The sequence below is a fragment of the Pongo abelii genome, chromosome 1 (assembly GCF_028885655.2).
Source record: "Pongo abelii isolate AG06213 chromosome 1, NHGRI_mPonAbe1-v2.0_pri, whole genome shotgun sequence".
Lineage (NCBI taxonomy): Eukaryota > Metazoa > Chordata > Mammalia > Primates > Hominidae > Pongo > Pongo abelii.
Window position 1 is genome coordinate 64904178 of NC_071985.2, and position 20823 is coordinate 64925000.

The 20823-nt window shown below is 39.5% G+C and overlaps 1 protein-coding gene across 1 annotated transcript in view; it reads left to right on the plus strand.

The window, feature by feature from the left end:
• NIBAN1 (niban apoptosis regulator 1) overlaps positions 1 to 20823 on the plus strand; it is a 177818-nt gene that overhangs the window by 57017 nt on the left and 99978 nt on the right. Inside the window, exon 2 of the mRNA XM_002809695.4 lies at positions 20465 to 20595. Coding sequence (XP_002809741.2) covers positions 20465 to 20595 — 131 coding nt within the window. The remainder of the gene's footprint in view (positions 1 to 20464; positions 20596 to 20823) is intronic.

The window sequence follows — 20823 nt, forward strand, 5'->3', positions numbered from 1 at the left end:
TTAAAGAGCCAATGACTCATAGAAGGCATTGTATATTTACATATATATTATACTCATTACCTAGGATGTTTACAGAATTTCCCCCTTGGGAGTTCATATGCAGCTGCGTTTTATTCCTCACCTGTTACCATTACCCTAATAGAGACAAGTCCAAAGTACTATGGAAACCCTTCAGGAGAAACAGCAAAACAGATGACAAAGCAGCTCATTTCTTTTCTTCTTAATGATCTCTTTTTTTAAAATTATTTCCAAAGCAAATTTGAGTGTGTTTTGATTTTCCAGGAAGTAAATAACTTCTGATATTAAGACCGTTTAAACGTGGTTATTTTCCCCTTTGCACTGAATCGGATTAAGTCAACCAAGTATTTTGTGCCATATAAACATGGTCTTAATCTAAATATTCACCTCAAAACTTTCTTTGTAAACATGTAGTTTTGATGCCTTGCTTCCAGCAGAATCGTAAGCTTCACATGGGATTTGGAGAAAAGGAATCAAACACTCCAACGCTCCCTTTGGGAACTCCTTCCCTGGAATCCAAGGCTGCTTCAAGCAGGTCACCTTGATTCACCTATAGGTCAGGACAGGCCAGTTTGTACCAGATATTTACATGCTTAACTTACTGGTCTCTTTTTGTTTGTTTGTTTGTTTTCAATATGTCTCACACTAAATCACTGCATAGCTAAACATATTACTTTAGGATGAGTCTGACAACTTAAAATTTATTTGTAGTCTTTCTGGTTCTCTAATGAAGGAATAATAAACTCACAGTATGCAAGAAAAAGAATAGCTTTGGAATGGAGTTTTCTAAAGAATTTTAGAGGTTTTTTTTTACAAGTTTAAATGTTGGTGTAAATGTTCCATTTGTGTGGCAAATTAATTTTCCATGTGCATTCCCTTTATTCCGATGGTGGAGGATGTTAGGGTGGACAGGGAAAATACACTCACTGTATAGCTGTATAGCTAATATCAATTCTGTGCCTGCTACTAACCACTCTAGGCTTTCAGGAACAAAGATGAGCAATGCACTTTCAATGAGCTGCTATACTGGAGAGAGAGGGCATGTAAATAAATCACTATATTACATTATGGTGTAGACATTGGAAAAATGGGGGTTCAGGTAAAAGACTGGGTAAATATAGAAAAGGGAACAATTAATTCTGACCAAGGCATTAGGTAAGGAGAATTCAGGAGAAGCTTCAAAGTAGACTTGCACTTTGACTTTGCAGATGAATAGGAATTTATCTGGGTCTATAGGTTCTAGGAACGGTGAACAGTACAGGCAGTTATGATGTGCTATGCTTAACCACTGTGGGGAACGTGCCATAGCCAGCATATACAAGGCTCTGTGGATAGAGGAGAAGCTGGACAGGTGGGTTGGGACCAACTTGAGAAGAGCCTGGAAGAACCCAAGGTGGCTTTTATCAGGGGAAGGACCTGATCAGTTATGTGTTTTCTAATGTTACCTTTGCCGTGATGTGAAGAGTGGGTTTGAAATGGGAGCAGTTAGAGGCAAAGTTAGGAGCTCATTGCAGTCATTATTTTTGTAAGAGACAAGGGCCTGAACCAGTCGTTGGTGGCAAGATTGCTTTTGAGAGAGATCCCTAAAGCCCAAAGGGCAGGGTTTGCTGACTGTGGCACCTAAAGGAGGAGATCCAAAAGGATGATTCTGAGGTTTCTACTGCAGGCACCCAGGTGATGGTGAATCTGTTAACTGAGACAGGGGAGCAAATTCGAAGTGCCTGTCAGGACTTTCACAAGGAGTTATTCAGCAGGAGACATTTGGAAATATACGGCAGGGATCCAGGAGAGGTTGGGACAGCAAACACACGTGTAGGAGTCATTGGGTTGTACAGGCAGTTCAGTGGGGTTGCATTTTTAAGGGAGAGAGTGACTGATGAAGAAGTGGATAGAGGTGATGAATCTGAGAACAATGGATTCAGGATATTGTTTCAAGAGGTTTGATGGTTAAGGGTAAAAAAGAGGGCAGTTGCCTGAGAGGTAGATGAGTAATTTTCTTTTCTGGGACTTGAATGCATGGGTGGGTGAAAACTAGTGGTGAGAAAAACAATGGCAATCTGAGAAAAAGGAGACAATTGATATACTGAGTTTGGAAGAAAAATATTGCGGAGGTCTTCCTTTTGAGGTGGGCAGAAGGAGGAAAGTATAGTAGATGATGAGATGAACTTAGAGGTGGATAGAAGAGAAATGAAACTTATTATATCTCCATTTTCTTAAAAGAGGAAGTCTGAGTAAAGGGAGGGTGGAGAAGGGAGTTTAAGGATACTTTTGAAGATGTGAGAGCTGCTTTGAAAAGTGGAAGAGACCGGCCGGGCAAGGTGGCTCACGCCTGTAATCCCAGCATTTTGGGAGACCGAGGTGGGCAGATCACGAGGTCAGGAGATCACGACCTTCCTGGCTAACACGGTGAAACCCCGTCTCTACTAAAAATACAAAAAAAAAAAAAAAAAAAAAAAAATTAGCCGGGCTTGGTGGCAGGTGTCTGTAGTCCCAGCTACTCAGGAGGCTGAGGCAGAATGGCATGAACCCGGGAGGTGGAGCTTGCAATGAGCTGAGATTGCGCCACTGCACTCCAGCCTGGGCGACAGACTGAGACTCCATCTCAAAGAAAAAAAAAGTGGAAGAGATAGTCATGGGGATAAGAAAAAGTTTGCTGAACGGCAATTGGTCCAGCCCAGGCTGGGGCTCATTTGTCTGCAGCGGAGCCAAGCGCACATCATAGCAGTGTTTTCTGTACTGCTGGGAAGCCTGCAATAAGCAGCCAGGAAAATGGGCAGGTGGGTTGATCCGTGGCTAGATATTGGCTGGGCAGATTTTGAAGAAAGATTTTCTTAGGGATAGGAAAATCAAAAATATTCTTGAGTGGTGTTAGTGAATCAACTGTGAGTCCTGGAGATCAAGGATAAGTAGTGAAGGAAGTAAAACTTGGAGGGGTTCTAAGGGCTAGGGAAATCGGGAGGGGCAAGAGCTTGGAAGGCTGAAGGAGATGAATAGTAGAATAAGCACGTTTAAAAGAGAAAAGAAAAAGGAAATAATGTTATGGATCAGGCATAGTATTTTCATACATATCTAGTTTATCAATTCATAAGTCATTCCTTCAATAATAAAAATATTTATTTTTGTCTTAGAAATATAAAATATTTTTATTTTGTTATATTAAATGGAACAAACACTTTTCAGTCTTATCCTGGAAATTGAATATTTTACTTTAAAAAACCCCTCATTTTAAAACTTTGGTCAAGTTGTATATAGTTTATTTGGAGACACACACACACACAGACACACACACTCATAATTATTCAAGGGAAATAAAGGGAAGTTAATGAATTGGATTTTTTTGCTCATAGCTAATTTATTCCCCACCTACTGTGGTAGTAAAATAAAAATTAAATATTTACAGTTAGCCTAACATTATCATGTACCTGTTACAATTAAATAAAGTGAAAATTTAAAATGTAAGCTCAAGTGAAGTTTCCAACCTAAGTTTCTTTTAGCATTACATGTAAATAATGTATTTACCTATTGCAACTTTCTTCTTCCCCTCATTACCATTTTTTCAGTCCCCTACATTGATATCTCTGTTACAAAGCAATGGTATCTATTTATACTATGCAGATCAGCTTCAATGATGTGAAGAACTCACAGAAATAATAATAGACACATTTATTTGCATATTATGTTTCTGCTTCTGCAAGTAATATTCTTTCTTATAATGCTTGTTTCTTTAATTTGGAGAGCTTCAAGTGATCTGGAAGAATCCCATTGTATTCCATAAAGGAGAGTAGATGAGCAGATGGCTTCCACATCTGCAAAATGGGAATGTTCATGGACTTCTGAAACTATATTGAAATTTCAGAATTTTCTGTGGCAGTTATATAATATGCTCCTTGAAACAACAGCATATTCAGGAATGGACTAGAATCCAGGCCTTTTGCCAACAAGCCATTCTTTAATCCTATTGAGGTCGTTATTTTCTCTATTTCCTAAAGTCAACAACCTGACATTAAAGAAGCCTTTGCTATGCAGGTTTCTTTCAACCTATGTCTCTCTGTCTCTGTCTCTTTCTCTTTCCCTTTTACGTCTATTATTCAAATTACATTTATGTGTAGTTACACATTAGTTGTTCTCTCTTACCTCCATTCTAAGTTCCTTCACTAGATTTCAAAAATCGCTTACCATATCAAATAGAGCCGAGGCTATCCATCCTTCAAGCTACCCATCATCAGAGCCATACCTTATATATTACTCTATTCCTCTCCATCACAACAAAACAAAGGAAAACTGATCAAGTGCCCTTAGCATTCTGGAATACAATCTCCTCCATCACCCCAGAAGTACTAAACCGTCTTACTATTCTTTAGAGAGCTTTGAAGTGGGTACTTTGATACCAGTGAGCACGTATGTTGGTGCAACTAACTTCTCCAGAACAAGAGCCTTCTCCCTCTGTGATTGTACAGATCCAGGCATCTTGCTAATGCTTACAAATGTCAGATTTATTCTTCATTACAATGCTATTGAATATAACAAACTGGCCTCATCGTAAGAATCTCCTGGAGGAAGATATTGAAAACACAGTTTCTCTGGCTTCCCTCATATAGATTCTGATTCACTAGGTCTGAGGTAGGGAAAGGAATTTTCTACTTTTTATCAGGCAACTCAGGAGAATCTTGTGACCAGTAAGACAAAGGAAACACTGAGATTGGTGATTTTTATCCCTATTTTAAGATGAAGACATGAAAGGTTTTCTAGAGACATACTGCTCAATATGGTAACCATTAGCCACATGTGGCTATTAAAATGAAAGTTAACGGGCTGGGCATGGTGGCTCACGCCTGTAATCCCAGCACTTGGGGAGGCCGAGGCTGGTGGGTCACGAGGTCAGGAGATCAAGACCATCCTGGCTAACATGGTGAAACCCCGTCTCTACTAAAAATACAAAAGATTAGCTGGGCATGGTGGCAGGCGCCTGTAGTTCCAACTACTCAGGAGGCTGAGGCAGGAGAATCATTTGAACCCAGGAGGCAGAGGTTGCAGCGAGCCGCGAGATCATGCCACTGTACTCCAGCCTGAGTGACAGAGCGAGATTCTGTCTCAAAAAAAAAAAAAAAAAAAAGAAAGAAAGAAAGAAAGTTAACTAAACCATTAATTTTGTAAAAGTATGTGAGATGAGAGATATGTTCATGTTCTTTACTCCAGTAACCATTTTACTACCCATATGTATCCCATAGCATCATGTTGTAATCCTCAATTATACGTAAGAAAATTTATCTTAAAAACTAAAGAGAAAAGAAAAACAAGTATTAAGTTTTTCAGTCACACTAGCCACATTTCAAGTGTTCAGTAGCCCCATGTTACCAGTGACTGTTGTACCGCACAGAACAGATACAGAACATCTCTGTCATCCCCCAAATTTCTATTAGACAACACTTCTAGTAGACACCACATTTGTTAGCATGTGATGTTTTTGCTTCTGCGAGTAATAACCTTTCTTGGAATGTTTATCTTTTATTTGGAGAGCTTCATGTACTCTGAAGGAATCCCGTTATATTCCCTTAAGGAAAGCAGATGAGCAGATGGCTTCCACATCTGCAAAATGTTTTCTAGAGACAAAGTGACTTGCCCAAAGTCATATAATTAATACGTAGTGGAACCAACTTAATGAGGATTTAGACCTGCACCTTTCTGAAGTAGAATCTTGTGCCACTGTAAGTCCAGCTTTGTTCAGTGGAGACTGAGTCAGCTTGAGGGAAAGGATTGAAAGTTTGCTCTATGCTGAGATTGAACAAGCTCTCCTCAGATATTTCTGAAAGCCTAGATGTCTATGTCTTCCTTTTTGGGTGGTAGGACTGAAACAGAATGGGCCTCTGAGAATGGCTTAGTATAAACCACTAATGGTACCATATTTGGGGGAATGCAGACAGATGACAGCCATTAATCTGACTGCACAATAAGCCAGATTTGCATCCATGGCAGCAATCCACTTCTTACCTACATCCAATCAACAGGAAGTTCACCTGGTTCAAGAGAGCATCTACTTTTAAAATGTTTCCTTTTCACAGTGTGGAAATAACAGTTGCTCTTATATCTAGGCAGTCCTTCAGGTACTCGCAATGTTTCAAATTTAAATCAGTGGTTTGGATTCTGGAGTACTTTTATCTTGCAGAACAAATATTATTGAATGTTGGTTTGGTTTTCACCTATAAAAATCTGCAATGTATGTAAAAGAAATAATACACCTGAATTATAATACAGAACTATAAGTACAATATCAATTATATGTAACTGCCATTTACAACTTGTCTTTTATGAGACTATACAATAAACATTCCAACTGTATGCTGGGAATAATTCTTCCCATTCTGTTAACCCATAATAGTTTTAATGGAGTGCATGAGCTCAGGTACGTGAGCTGATATGTCTTGGGCTCTTACTAACTTTCTACACCTATATAAATGATGCATCTCTCATTGGCAAAGACACAAAAGTTTGAGAACATGCTGATGAGCCTGTGTGTAAATGACAGTCTCCTATGATAATGATGGCAGTGCAAAACGGTATAATTCCTATGGAGGTAAATGTGTCCATTTTTATAAAAATTACAAATGCATTTCCTCCTTGACTTAGCATTTACATGTCTACAAATTTTTCCTATATATATATATGTATATACCTGCATGGTATGAAAGACATATATAAAACAATTCATTGCAGTATTTTGCATACTAGACAAAGGAAACTGCCCAAGTATCCATCGATAAGGGACTGATTAAACCAGTGGTTCTAAACTTCAGTGTGGATCATAATCACTTGGAGGGCTTGCTAAAACACAGATTGCTGGATTGTACCTCCAGAATTTCTGATTCAGTAGGCCTGGGGCCAATGGGCAAGCAGAGCTAAAATCCAGCCCATGTTGCATTCTCCATTCATGTGGGGCTGGCTGCATCTGCCCTGAAGAAGGGGTACCTTTCCATAGTTTGCACGTAAATGCTATACAGCTAGCAGTGGTTGGAGACTCTATGAAAAAGCTGTCAGTCTCATAAAAATCATAAATGTATTGTTATTCTGGTAAAAATGCCAACATTCTTTTTCCATAGGACTTGACATAATTCACCCTAACTTTGTAAACAATTCCTACATGTCAGTAAGAAGACAAACGGGGAGAGGATATGGAGTCACAGAATAAGAAACCACAGTGGCCAGTAAATATATGAAAGGTTGCTCAGCCTCACTAGTAAGTGCAAATGAAGGCACCATTTTTCACCTGTTGAAACAGGCAAAAATGTGGAAGTAGGACAGTACCGAGAATTCCTGAGGATGTGGGAGGAGGTAACTCTTATACCCTGCTAGTGGGATGTGAATCGTTCAGCCACTTTGGAGGGCAATTTGGCTATATGAAGTGCAGGTGAAGATGCTCACCCTTTGCCCTAATATTCTTAACACACAGAGTAGAGAAACTTGTATATATGCACCAGGAGATTCATGCACCAATGTTCACATCAGCATTGATTGTGCGAGCAAAAAGAGTTGAAATATGTGAGAGGTCCATCAACAAGGAAATAAATTGTACTATATGTTAGAATTATAAATAACAGTTAAAATAAGTAAACTAGAATTAAATATACCATGTACATGTGTGTAAATATATTTACATATATAGATGAGCTATATATCATAATGTGAGTAAAAAAACAAGCTGCAGAATGATAGGTAGAATTAAGCTTGAACACATGGATAATAATATTATGTATGGATACATACATATGTTGTAAGAGTCTAAAATGATTGACAGGAGTAAACACCAGTTTTAGCGTAGTGGTGCCTGGTGATGTTGTGGGGCAGGGTAGAGGGGGTTGCAAATGTAGCTGTAGTATTTTGTTTAAAATTTTTTTGAGGCAAATGTGGCATAATATCACCATTTTATTTCGCTGGGTAGTAGGTATATATATTATTCACTTTATTATTCTGTCTGAACTGTTTCATAACTAAAGAAAACATGCACGTACACCAAACTGTTGTTATAGTAGTCTATAACTGAATGTATCTCATCTCTTGGCTCATATAAAGTTGGATACAGAGCAGGGACCAGAGAAGCTTTGTTAAAGGCTTTTTAAATACCATGCAGATGATGGGACTGGTTCATAGCAGTACCTTTTAACCTTGATTTTGTGCAAAACAGATTCTTAATCAGTAGATAAGAAAATCTACCTAATTAGTGCATTTTCCCAGGGAGCCTTATGGTATTAGCCAGCAAAGACTGCAGCTTTAATTGAGACAGTGATGCAACTTAATTGGAACACCTGAATGCGATTAAGGGAGGGGGTTACTCATATAAGGTCAGCTGGTTTCCCTGGTGCCCGGAGCTCTGCTGGGTCTATGCCTTTTTGCTGACAACCTCTGCCAACTGGGATGAAGCTGAGCCAAATGCTTTTACTGTCTTTCTTAGATCACTTAATGAAATGTTTTAAATACAAATTCCATGTATTTCAGTGTGTATTGTGAAACACATTGGCATGCTGATTCTACTGGTAAACTTTAGAACTTATTACATAGAAGCACTAGATATTTGCGTTGCTTTTAACTTGTTATTGATGCAGGAGTTTAATATATATTAAGTGAAATAACTTGATAATTGTGTTGAGACTCAATAATGTATTTTAATTGATTACATCTTTATTTGGGTTCTCCAGAGAAACATAACTAATGGGATATGTGTGTGTGTGTGTGTGTGTGTGTGTATTTGTTATAAAGAATTGGCCCACACAATTATGGAGACTGACAAGTCCAAGGTCTGCAGTTGGTAAGCTGGAGGCCCAGGAAAGCTGATGATGCAGTTCTAGTCTGAAAGCTAGCAGGCTGGAGACCCAGGAAGAACACATGCTCCAGTGCATGTCCAAAGGCTGGAAAAGACCAATGTCCAAACTCAAGGGATTCAGGCAGGAGAAAATTTCTTCTTACTCAGGCTTTTTGTTCTAGTCAGGCCTTCAACTGATTGGATGAGGGCCATCCACATTGCCCAATCGGCTTTACTCAGTCCACCCATTCGAAAGTTAATCTCATCCTGAAACACCCTCACCAACACACTCAGAATAATGTCTTGGCATCCCGTGGCTCAAACTGACACATAAAATTAATCATCAAAACATCTTTTTACCCAGATTTAAGATCATTTCACAAGGCTTCTGGACAACGTAGTTTTTATTACCAAAGAGTACTTACATTCCTTTACTAATTTAAAAAAGTGCTTGAATTCCTCCATAAAAATTAATGTAGTACTAACAGAGAAGAAAACTCTTTAAAAATTGTCACTAATCTTTAAAAAAAGTTTTTTTCCGTAAATATTCTATTACTAACTAGTTTTGTGAACTTGGATCAATTAATTTCTTGATCTGAAAATAGGAGAGCGTTGGAAAGGACAATTGTGATCCCATCCAGCTCTAGAAGTCTGTAATCTTTGATGTTTTCATCAGTATATGGATGTTGGAATGTGACTGGCATTGGTATGTCTATGCTACCTGCTACCATCCAAATGAACTCAAGTTGCTTCCTTAGGTGGATTGTGGAATGTAGTGGAATGTAGTCTCAGTTATTTACAGTTCTACTTCATACTTAATCTCCTTGGTGCGTATAATGACTAGTTAGAAGTAAGTGAATTTCACCTATGAGGCCTAGACTCCAAGCAGAGGTGATGTCATGAGATTCCAGCACATTTATTAAGTGCTAGGTGAACTCACCTTATGGAAGAGCAATTTCCATAGGAAAAAGGAGTGACTTTAAAGAACGTACTATCTACATAGTCAATACTATTGGATTTTCAGGTGGAGTTTTTGGCCTGTATTTTTAGAGCATCATGTACCATAGCTTTGGGGTAATTTTTCACTAACATACATTACTTAGGAATGTTTAAATTTAGTGATTAACTGATCCAGTGACTGGCAATCATTAGATTGCCAAATAAATAAAATTTGGCTCTGTGATGAGCTATATTTTCATTCTAGGTCAGATTTTATTATTGGAGATGTTTGAGTTATTATCAGAAAAACTATATCCAGAGACATAGTGCTTGACCAAATCATGTGGACAGTGGGTCAAAACCATTTTGGCATTTCACGAAATCTTGTGAGGATAAGGTAGAACATGCTAAAGTAATTTTCACTAATAAGTATTCTATCAACCTTGTGAATAGTTTCAGAAAATGTTTGCTGGCTACAGAAGTGTTGAATTGTTTATAGACATTTTCCTGGACCCTCCCAAGCCTAGCAGTACTACCTTCCATTTTCTAGCCAAGTTCACTCCTTACTGTTACACATATCCCCAGACAAACAAAATGCAAGCATATCTGGGCCCCAAGCACAGTTGTCTAGAAATGCATTTTTTTACATTAATGGCATAGATTCTTGAGAAGAAAAAATGTAAAATATAAAGCAAGCATTTCAAACAAATGTATATCTGTGTGGAGAGAAGATAAATGAAATGAAATAAGAAAAAGAAAAAAAAATAGGAAAATAAGTGAGAAACCTAGAGCAGACACCATAGAACCTGATATGTTGGAAGGGAAATCACTGAAATTCCTGGGCTTGTGGCCTGGCTTATTTTATGTCTGGCCTGATTGCTTTTAATGTGCATGTTGTGTTCATTTGCATGGTTGCAATCTTTAAGCAAAGAATATTTTCAGGATTTTGGAATAATCTGAGAACCTTTGATAAAATGTGTGCAGAAAAAATTTAATGACTATGATTAGTCACAAAAAGAGCAAAGGGAATCTCATTATTTCAGTTTCTGAATTTCAGTTATATGTTTTCCTTAAAACCAAGAAAGGTTGTCTAATGGGCAAAAACATTGTTATTCTTCATGAATTCATAGTTCCTGTGATGCTCTTTGAAAAAGCAGCTATATCAGATTAATTTTCTTTTTCACACTCAAAAGGACAGCCAATCTGTAGCTTCCTTGGGGGACATTAGACAGCTTAGAAAAGTGGCAAAATAAACAAGATTTATTCTCATCAGATGTGTCATGAGAAAATTGGAGGCGTGCTGTGAGGTAATGACAAAATAATCTTGAAAATTTCCAAGCACTTCTTCCAAGTGGAATGGAAGGAAATTTAAAGTCAGCTTTCATCTATTTATAGCTGAAACAAGATGTGTGCATACATGTGTGGGCATATATATTTTTTCTAACAATACTATTGGTTTCCTGTCCTAAAAAAGAGGAAGCCAGACTTAAGGTCTTAGAGTTCTAGAAAGGTGTCCTCTGGAAAAGTTGACCACAGCGGGATTTTAGTTTTTCTGTGGAATAAGGTAGTGGAAATTGTAACATGAAATGGCAGTGTGTTTTTTCCTCTCTGTCCATCTTCTCCCATTTCTCTTACTTATATTAACCTGTGAAGGTATTGTTCTAGAAAATGCATAGTGCCGATGGGACCGTAATTTATTTCAGTGGTCATTTGCAGAAAATATTGTTTTTGCCTCTGCTTACCCACTGGAGCAGGTATTTACTCTTTTATGTAGCATCTGTAAGTACATGAAGATTCATTGAATGCCTTTGATGGGCTAAGCTTCGTGGCCATATTAGAGATACTGGGCTTGCTTTTAGAACAGGACTTGGGAAGAACTTAGGGTCTCTCACAGTTCGCTGCAGGTTTTGCTCACAGAATTTGGGACCTCTATGAGGGTAAGTGTTGGAAAGCAGGAAACGATGCTTTATTGTTTGTTCTTAAGCATGCTTCCTTTCCATCCAGTTGCTGACTAAGCCCTATGTGGGTCCTGGCTTGGCTTTGATATATTTCATATAAGCTCTTGGGAGCATAAGTGTTTGTTTGTTTCTCTTTGTGAATTAATATCCAAAGTAAATCACAGAGAACTTAAGTTGGTTTTTATGTGTCTTATTTTTAACTCAAGGTGGGATTTCTATAGGGTAGCCTGCGGAATCAAGGCTACCCGTGAATCATTTTGCCTTTTCCTAGGAGAGACTGTTCAAAAACCTGACTCTCAGGCACCAATAATAAATGTGCTTTAAAAACACACACATACACTCCCTTCAGTTCAATTATGGAGAATCCAATTTATCCCCATTCTCTAAGGCATTTACCAGAAGAAAAAGAGAGTCCTTGGGCATTATTCTGTGTAATTAGATTTTTACACCTGTGTATTGTGAATTGGGATTTCCAATTTCTCCACCCTAAGGTGTAAAGTGATGGTGCTTAGCAACCTAAGACCATAGCTGATGTTATAATTCATCAGGACTTTTAGACTGTTATAATTTGAGAAACTGGTGAAAATAAACAATAGTGGATATTGTAATTTCTTTTATAAATATTAAATCTATTTTATTTTTTAGAACCATTTATCTTGTTTCTCAAAATTAATCTTCACCTGAAACCTCAACAGTTTTTAAGAAACTGTGCCAATGGCCCGATTAATCTTCTCATATGTGGATTTTCCTCAGTTGCCAGGAAATAACCACCTGGTTAAAATAAACTTATTTTTATTTATTTCTGTATGTTTCACCTTCATAGTAACAATAAAAATGTAATATCTGAAAGTCGTAATTTTTCTTGCAATTTTATAGGAAAAACCAAAGCTAAAATGTGGTTATAAAACAACAGTCTCAACTATTTTTAAAAAGAATTGAAAAAAGATTAGCAGAAAATGTATAAAAAACAGTGTTTGGATTTTTGTATCTTTTTGCACTTAATCAGTACATTTTTTTGCTTTTCTAAAAGTAATTGAAATAGGAAGCTGCATATTTCAGAGAAGATTATAGAATGTATCATAGTTGTGATGACACTGAGAATGTTGGGGGAACGAGGCATAATCTGCTATAAATAGTATCTTCCAAGAAAGATTGCTGATAAACAGTAGATTTGAGTTGATCTGCTTCAGGACTGGGAACTGGTTTTAGAAGAACCTTCTAGAATGAGAAAATATACAGATTTTTCAGGCTCTTCAGACTTCATAAAAGTTTTACCCAGAGCCTTGTATTTGCTGTGGTTTCAGACTGGTTAAGAAAAACAGACAAGCCAAGAAAGGATTTTGTTTGTAAATTATTTCCCACAAATAATTTCGTGGACAAAACTCATTTAAAAGCTTGAAAGGAATTAACTTGTAAGAGTCTGATTTGTTATGATTATTATTATTATTTTCTTTTTTGAGATGGAGTTTCACTCTTGTTACCCAGGCTACAGTGCAATGGCACAATCTCAGCTCACCACAACCTCTGCCTCCCTGATTCAAGTGATTCTCCTTCCTCAGCCTCCCGAGTAGCTAGGATTACAGGCATGTGCTACCACACCTGGCTAATTTTGTATTTTTAGTAGGGACTGGGTTTCTCCATGTTAGTCAGGCTGGTCTAGAACTTCTGACCTTGGGTGATCCGCCCGCCTCGGCCTCCCAAAGTGCTAGGATTACAGGTGTGAGCCACTGCGCCCGGCCAAGAGTCTGATATTTTATAAACAGATATGAATTGAATTTCAAATGTGTGCGTGTGTGTGTGTGTGTGTGTGTGTGTTTATTTATTTATTTATTTTGAGACAGGATCTTGCTCTGTCACCCAGGATGGAGTGCAGTGGTGTGATCATAGCTCACTGCAGCCTCGAATTCCTGGGCTAAAGCAATCCTCTGCCTCACCCTCACCCCACCCCCACCACTGCCGAATAGCTGCAACTACAGGTGTGCATCACCACACCTGGCTAATTTTTTAATTTTTTTTTGTAGAGTCAAGGTCTCTCTATGTTGTCCAGGCTAGTTTCAAACTCCTGCACTCAAGCGATCCTCCCATCTCGGCCTCCCCAAGTGCTGGGATTACAGGCATGAGCCACCATGCCTGGCCAAGAGTGTATATTTTTGGTAATTAATATTCAAGCTGAAAACTGTACCTTTCTCCTTTCCTGGGGCATTGGCATGGGTTTTGTTGATAGAATGCCTTGTAATTTGGTTTACTCTTGAATATTTACTCAGCCATTCTTTCATTCATTCAACAAATATTTGCTGAGTATATAAATACAATATACCGTTGGAGGAGAGATAAGCTATATTTGAACAGCTGTAGTAGAAGTGGTACACAATTTTGGGAGAATGCCAAAGAAGGTGTGATTGCTTCCAGCTGGGGAGATCCAAAGAGGTTTCTACTTGGGTTGGGACTGTCATGTGGGCTTGAAGGGTCTGAAAGTGGCTAGCAGGGGACTTAGGGGGAGAAAGGAGGAGAGGAGGCACAGGTATGCACAGGGGCAAGAAGGCTTAAGTTGAGTGAAAGAGGTGGGAAATAAAGACAGTTGAGGCGAGATCCCAGGCCTATGGTACTAGGACGAGGGGTTACTACCCTAGGCAATAGGGAAACATTGAAGATTTTTTTTTTTTACACAGATAGTGATATGATCTTGCAGCAACATGTTAAATGAAAGTTGCCAGTCCAAGACAAGTCAGAAGGTTGTGCCTCTATGACTAATGAGGTGTGCCCCTTATGACTTTCAAAAGAGTGTCTTAGTAGCATCAGTGCCAAGATTTGGTTCTGAAATACAGTTCCCCACTCTAACATCTGGGCCTTTTTGTAACTCGTGCTACCTTTGAGTGGGACCAAGGTGGCCGGCTTTGATTTAGCCTCTCCTGTTCTGCCCCATCAGCCCTGGACTCCGGCCACTTCTCAGAACCAGCCTCTGCCACACACACCAAGCTTTGGCTCATTCCCCATAATCCTCCAGGATCAGCCCTGGCACTCCGCCTCCCACTCTGGTTTTCACTTTTTTGTTCCTGTTTAAGAGCTGAGAGTTCCGTTTTTGTTTTTCTCCTGTATCTCTGCTGTGATGCTGGAGTAGGGTAGATTCAGAGACTTTTTTTTTTTTTTTTTTTTGAGACAGAGTCTCACTCTGTCATAGGGTGCAGTGGTGCGATCTTGGCTCACTGCAACCTCTGCCTCCCAGGCTCAAGCAATTCTCCTGCCTCAGCCTCCCAAGTAGCTGGGATTACAGGTGTGCACCACCACACCTGGCTAATTTTTGTATTTTTGGTAGAGACAGGGTTTCACCATGTTGGCCAGGCTGATTTTGAACTCCTGACCTCAAGTGATCTGCCCACCTTGGCCTCCCAAAATGCTGGGATTGTGTGAGCTACTGTGTCCAGCCCAAGAGACTTTTATAATGTCGTTGAGAGATAGCAGAGGCTTGATCGAAGGTGTGGTGGTTGGGATGGCGAAAAGGAAATGGATTCAAGAAATTTCTGGAAATAAAAGTGGCAAGATCTGGGAATGGGAGAGAAGGAGTCAAATGAATGCTGAGTTTTTGAGCCTGTATAGAGTTAATGGCTTCAAAGGGGCCAGCAGATATTTTTCTTAATTTTACAAAGGTGAACAGAAGCTAAGTTATATGGACAGAGTTGTCAAAGAGGTGTGTTAGTTTGCTTCCATTGCTATAACGAAATATCTGAGGCTGGGTAATTTATAATGAAAAGAAGTTTAGGGTGGGCGTGATGGCTCATGCCTGTAATCCCAGCACTATGGGAGTCGAGGTGGGTGGATCATTTGAGTCCAGGGATTTGAAACCAGCCTGGGCAACATGGTGAAACCCTGTCTCTACAAAAAATACAAAAATTGGCTGGGTGCAGTGATTCAAGCCTGTAATCCCAGCACTTCGGGAGGCCGAGGCGGGTGGATCACTTGAGGTCAGAAGTTCGAGACCAGCCATGTTAGTACATGGTGAAACCCTGTCTCTACTAAAAATACAAAATTAGCCAGGTGTGGTGGCACACACCTGTAATCTCAGCTACTTGGGAGGCTGAGGCAGGAGAATCACTAGAACCTGGGAGGCAGAGGTTGCAGTGAGCCAAGATGGTGCCACTGCACTCCAGCCTGGGGGATAAGAGTGAAACTCTGTCTAAAAAAAAAAAAAAAAAATAGACAAGTGTGGTGGCATGCTCCTGTGGTCCCAGCTACTCAGGAGGCTGAGATGGGAGGATTGCTTAAGCCTGGGAGGTCAAGGCTGCAGTGAGCTGTGATTGCAGCACTGCACTCCAAGCCTGGGTGACAGATTGAGACTATCTCAAAAAAAAAAAAAAAAAAAAAAAAGATTTAATCGGCTCATGGTTCTTGGTTCTACAGCCTGTACAGGAAGCATAATGCTGACATTTGCTTCTGGTGAGGGCCTCGGGAAGCTTACAATCATAGCAGAAGGCAAAGGGGGAGCAGTTGTGTCACATGGCAAGAGCTGAGCAAGAGAGAGGAGAAGGTGCCAGGCTCCCTTCAAACAACCAGCTCTCATGTGAACTAAGGGAACAAGAACTCACCTATCCCCAAGGGGATGGCACTAAGCCATTAATGAGGGATCCGCCCCCATGACCCAAACACCTCCCACCAGGCCCCACCTCCAACATTGGGGATTACATCTCAACATGAGATTTGCAGGGGACAAAAGATCCAAACTATATCAAGTGGCTTCTTTTAGTGTCAGTGATGATTACCTTGAAGGGTGTTATGAGCAGCTTAGGGTCAAGCGAATTGTACTAACGCACTGCCCAGCACAAGCTGTAATAAACAAGTAGGATTAGAGATACATACCTGTGCCAAAAATGCTGGTATATCAAAATGTGGAAGAATCCCTTCCATTGCTTTTAGTCCTTCCATTATTGAGTAATCTCCTTTCAGTATAAGACCTGGCACTGTGTTTTATAAACAATTTAGGAAAGAGAATGTGATACTAAATTTGGTGGCAGGGATACGAAAGGAATTGAGTGCTCAAGAATCTTGAAAACTGTGATGAACAATGTAGTTTCAGTTGAGGTTATTTTGTGTGGCCCCTGTGGGCTGATCACTTGTTTGAATGTTTTCATTGTGGAGTATTAAATAGTCAAAATTTTTTGATCAACTAATATGTGTCAGGCACTGTCCTAGGCAGTTTTCAATATACAGAATATTTTATTTGCTCCCCATGAAACCCTGTGATATGGGCATCTTATTATCCTCATTTTGCAGGTAAGAAAATTGAGGTTCAGACAGAGAAGCTCAATGAAACACAGCCCCTAACTTACGTTTTTTGCTTCAGTTCATTAATGTTGATGTTTTATTTAGTTGGCTAATTCAGGAATGCACTGAGGGTCTTCTATGCTGAACCTTTGTGAAAATGTAGGTTGTATTTGTTTGGAGCCTGCAATGGGTGGGGCAGCTCTTCTGTATACAGCAGGGCAGGATGGCCCTAGTGCAAGAGTTACAGTAAACAACCGGCTTTTTTCTTCTCCTTAATTCCTTAGTTCAGCTTGAGGACTTTATTCTGGTGCTTGCCTAAGGGACACCCTCATCACCATTATCATCATCATTTTCATTATGATCAATTATGGAACATTTTCTATGTGCCAGCTATCGTGCTGAGCACTTTACTGCATTAGTTCATGGAATCATTAGAATAACCTTATGAGGCTGCTACTCTTGTTTTCTTCATTTAACATGTGAGCAGAAAGAAGTAACTCACATGAGATCTCACAGCTGGCAAGTAGTAGAGATGGGATTTGAACCCGTCTGATTCCAGAGTCCATCTTCCTAACCACAGTGGTATTTTGCTCCAACATCAGACTATTTTTTTTTTTAATTAGAGATGGGGTCTTGCTCTGTTTCCCAGGCTGGAGTACAGTGGTGCAATCATAGCTCATCACAACCTCAAACTCCTGGCTTCAAGCAATGTTCCCGCCTCCGCTTCCCAAAGTGCTAGCTTACAAGCATGAGCCACCAAGCCAGACTGTCCCCTGCCTCAACACCAGACTTTGCTCTCAGTCTTAGGATCCCTACATTGGGTACTTATTTATTTGGATTTAGATAGGTTTGATCTAAAATCCAGATATACTTGCCAAATAACTTTAGTATCCCCCCCCCGCCAGAACATGTGATATTGTTAGCTATATCATACATAGTTTGAACTAGTTATTAGATTAATTACCTAAAGAAGCTGCAATTGCTTCTTTATAAGCGCTACCTAGTGGATGATGCGTTAATGGGACAGTATGCGGATATTCAAATCACAGAAGCATTTTTCTCATATATCAGAAGAGAGCATTATGGCACCTCACCAGAAGCAGGGCGTCCCTGGGGAGGCTTGGTGATGTGGCAGAAAATCAGCTTTCAAAGCTTTATAGAGTTCATCATAAAATGACATCCACCTCCTTTCATTTCAATCCAAGTGCTTTCAAGAGTACAAAAATAAACATTAGAAATTAACAGGCTGTTTTTCTGATAGACCAAACAGTGGCTACTTGGACCTAAAGGGCAAATTTTATTCATCATTTATATGTTTTAGTAAAGTGAGATTTGTTCTCATTGTGGGAATTCCTACACTGTCCCACTCCTATGTAAGAAAATTATAGACAAGCATAGAGAACTACACTGCATAAAAGTTGATAGCATAATAACCAATTAGATGATTATAAAGCCTGAGTATATTAAAGTATTATGCAAATACTGATTAATAGTAATAACATAAATGCACAGAGCAAGCAAAAGCATGCGTGATTCAAATTATAGGAGCTTTTATTTGCATTTCTACAGAATCTATTATTAGTGGGTCTCAAAGCACCTTACAAGTAATAATTATTAAAGCTCATAAACATGACCAGTAAATGCCATGTTATGAAGTGAATATGAAAGAATTCCTCTTTACCTCATTTATGTTATAAGACCTAAATTCACAAACAAAAGTAGGATTCTCTGCATATGGAGAGTATTCATACATTATGGGTGTTTTTGGCTGTGGTTTTATAGGCTTAGAAACGGGTTGCTATGGATTCAAGGCTTTCCTGTTGAGTACCTCAATCTATGTAGTTAGAACTCTTCACTTATTTTTGAAATTTTACCTACATGATAGCTCTAAACAAATCTTTCCAGTATATTTTAATATCTCTTTATTGACTATAATATCAAATTTGAAAGCAAAAATGATGTCGAGTTCACATGAAAGTACTTTAAAATATTTTGGAATATTACATCAAGTTTATTTTTCCTCAAGCTGTACCCTGTTCTGCGGACTCATCGCTTATGAGCCCAGTCAGTGAAGCCTGTGTTTCTTTCTGTACCCTGCAGCAAGTAGTTGAAATGTTGTAAGGGTTTCTAATCTGCATGAGAATGCTCGTACACCCTTTCCCCTCTATTCCTCCTTCTCTCTTCCCTCCTTTGCAATTTCCATACTCTCTAAAGCTAAGCACAGATTGGAAAGGCAAGAAGGTTTCAGGTGTCTGACTCTCCCTGTGCCTCCTTCTCAAGTCCTCAAGCTTCCCCCATATGGTTCATACTCAGTTTGATTTACTTCTGGTGCTGAGAGACTACTTAATATATTGTAGTTTCTGGTCATTGTGAGGCAGCTGGACTTTCGTACTGTACTTATACTTCAATGGCATGCAGATCCAAAGAAATGTGTGGACTAGTGAGCACCTTCCTTTATAGTTAGGTTGCTGGAGCCTCGAGAGTCAAATGACTTGACTGAGGTTGTACAGCTGGTTTCTGCCTCACAGAATCGAGACCAGAGCTCAGGTCTCTAGGCTCTTAAACCAAAGTTTCCCCCTCTATTTCATGGTAGTTATATACTGCTTTGAATCACACACAAAAATTTTAAACCAGAAATATTGGAGCAGAGTGAGAGGAAACACTTTGTTGATTTTATCCAGGACTGTGAGTCACAAGACTAGAGGTAGAGCCTCAGGGATCTGAAGAAAAAGGGAGTGATGGCCAGGTGTGGTGGCTCACGCCTATAATCCCAGCACTTTGGGAGGCCGAGATGGGCAGATCACCTGAGGTTGGGAGTTCGAGACCAGCCTGACCAACATGGAGAAACCCCGTCTCTACTAAAAATACAAAATTAGCTGAGCATGGTGGCACATACCTGTAATCCCAGCTACTCAGGAGGCTGAGGCAGGAGAATCGCTTGAACCCGGGAGGTGAAAGTTGTGGTGAGTCAAGATTGTGCCATTGCACTCCAGCCTGGGCAACAAGATGGAAACTCTGTCTCAAAAAAAAAAAAAAAAAAAAAAAGGAGTGATGTGCTTGCAGAATTGAAGGCGTAGACCTGGGATTATCATTTGGAGGGAGGAGCTGAATGACTGGAGGTCGAGGGGAATAAACAGCAAGTAGAAGTGGAGAGAGGGCGAGGTAGAAGAGCAGGCTTAGGAGGATTAGAAGGATGGTTGAGTTTATGGCCATGGCGATAGGTTATTGATAGAAAATAAAGCAAAACTCAATAGGTTATGGGATGGACAGTCCTTAGGGTCTGTGAAGCCTCTCAGGATGATGCCAGAAGGAGAGGGAGAGATGGGGCATGTGCAGCAGGTAGCAAAGTTCTCCGGGAACACAGACTACTGGCAAATACCTGGGAAACAGGGGTGACTGGAGGGATAGAAACAGAGAGACTGGAGGGATGGTTTTTGGAACTCTGTAGATAGGTGTATATTCTGTGCTGTACTTAAGAATTATAATTTTCATATTTTTCTAGGGAAAACTGAGGCTGCCATCAAAAACTTCAGTCCCTACTACAGTCGTCAGTACTCTGTGGCTTTCTGCAATCACGTGCGCAGTGAAGTAGAACAGCAAAGAGATTTAACGTCACAGTTTTTGAAGACGAAGGTAAGCCATGGATATTTGGTTTACATGTTTTTCCCCTTGAAGAAGGCTATATAGCACACAGTATTTCTGAAATAAACAATAATTTGAATGACAGTTTTAAAAACTCTGCTCTGAAGTCATTTCATGCTGAAAAAACTCTATTTGCCTGGAAGTTAGAATGTATGATTTCTTGTTGCTGATATAATCCGTATAAAAAGGAAATTATCTTGAATCCAATATTGTTATGTA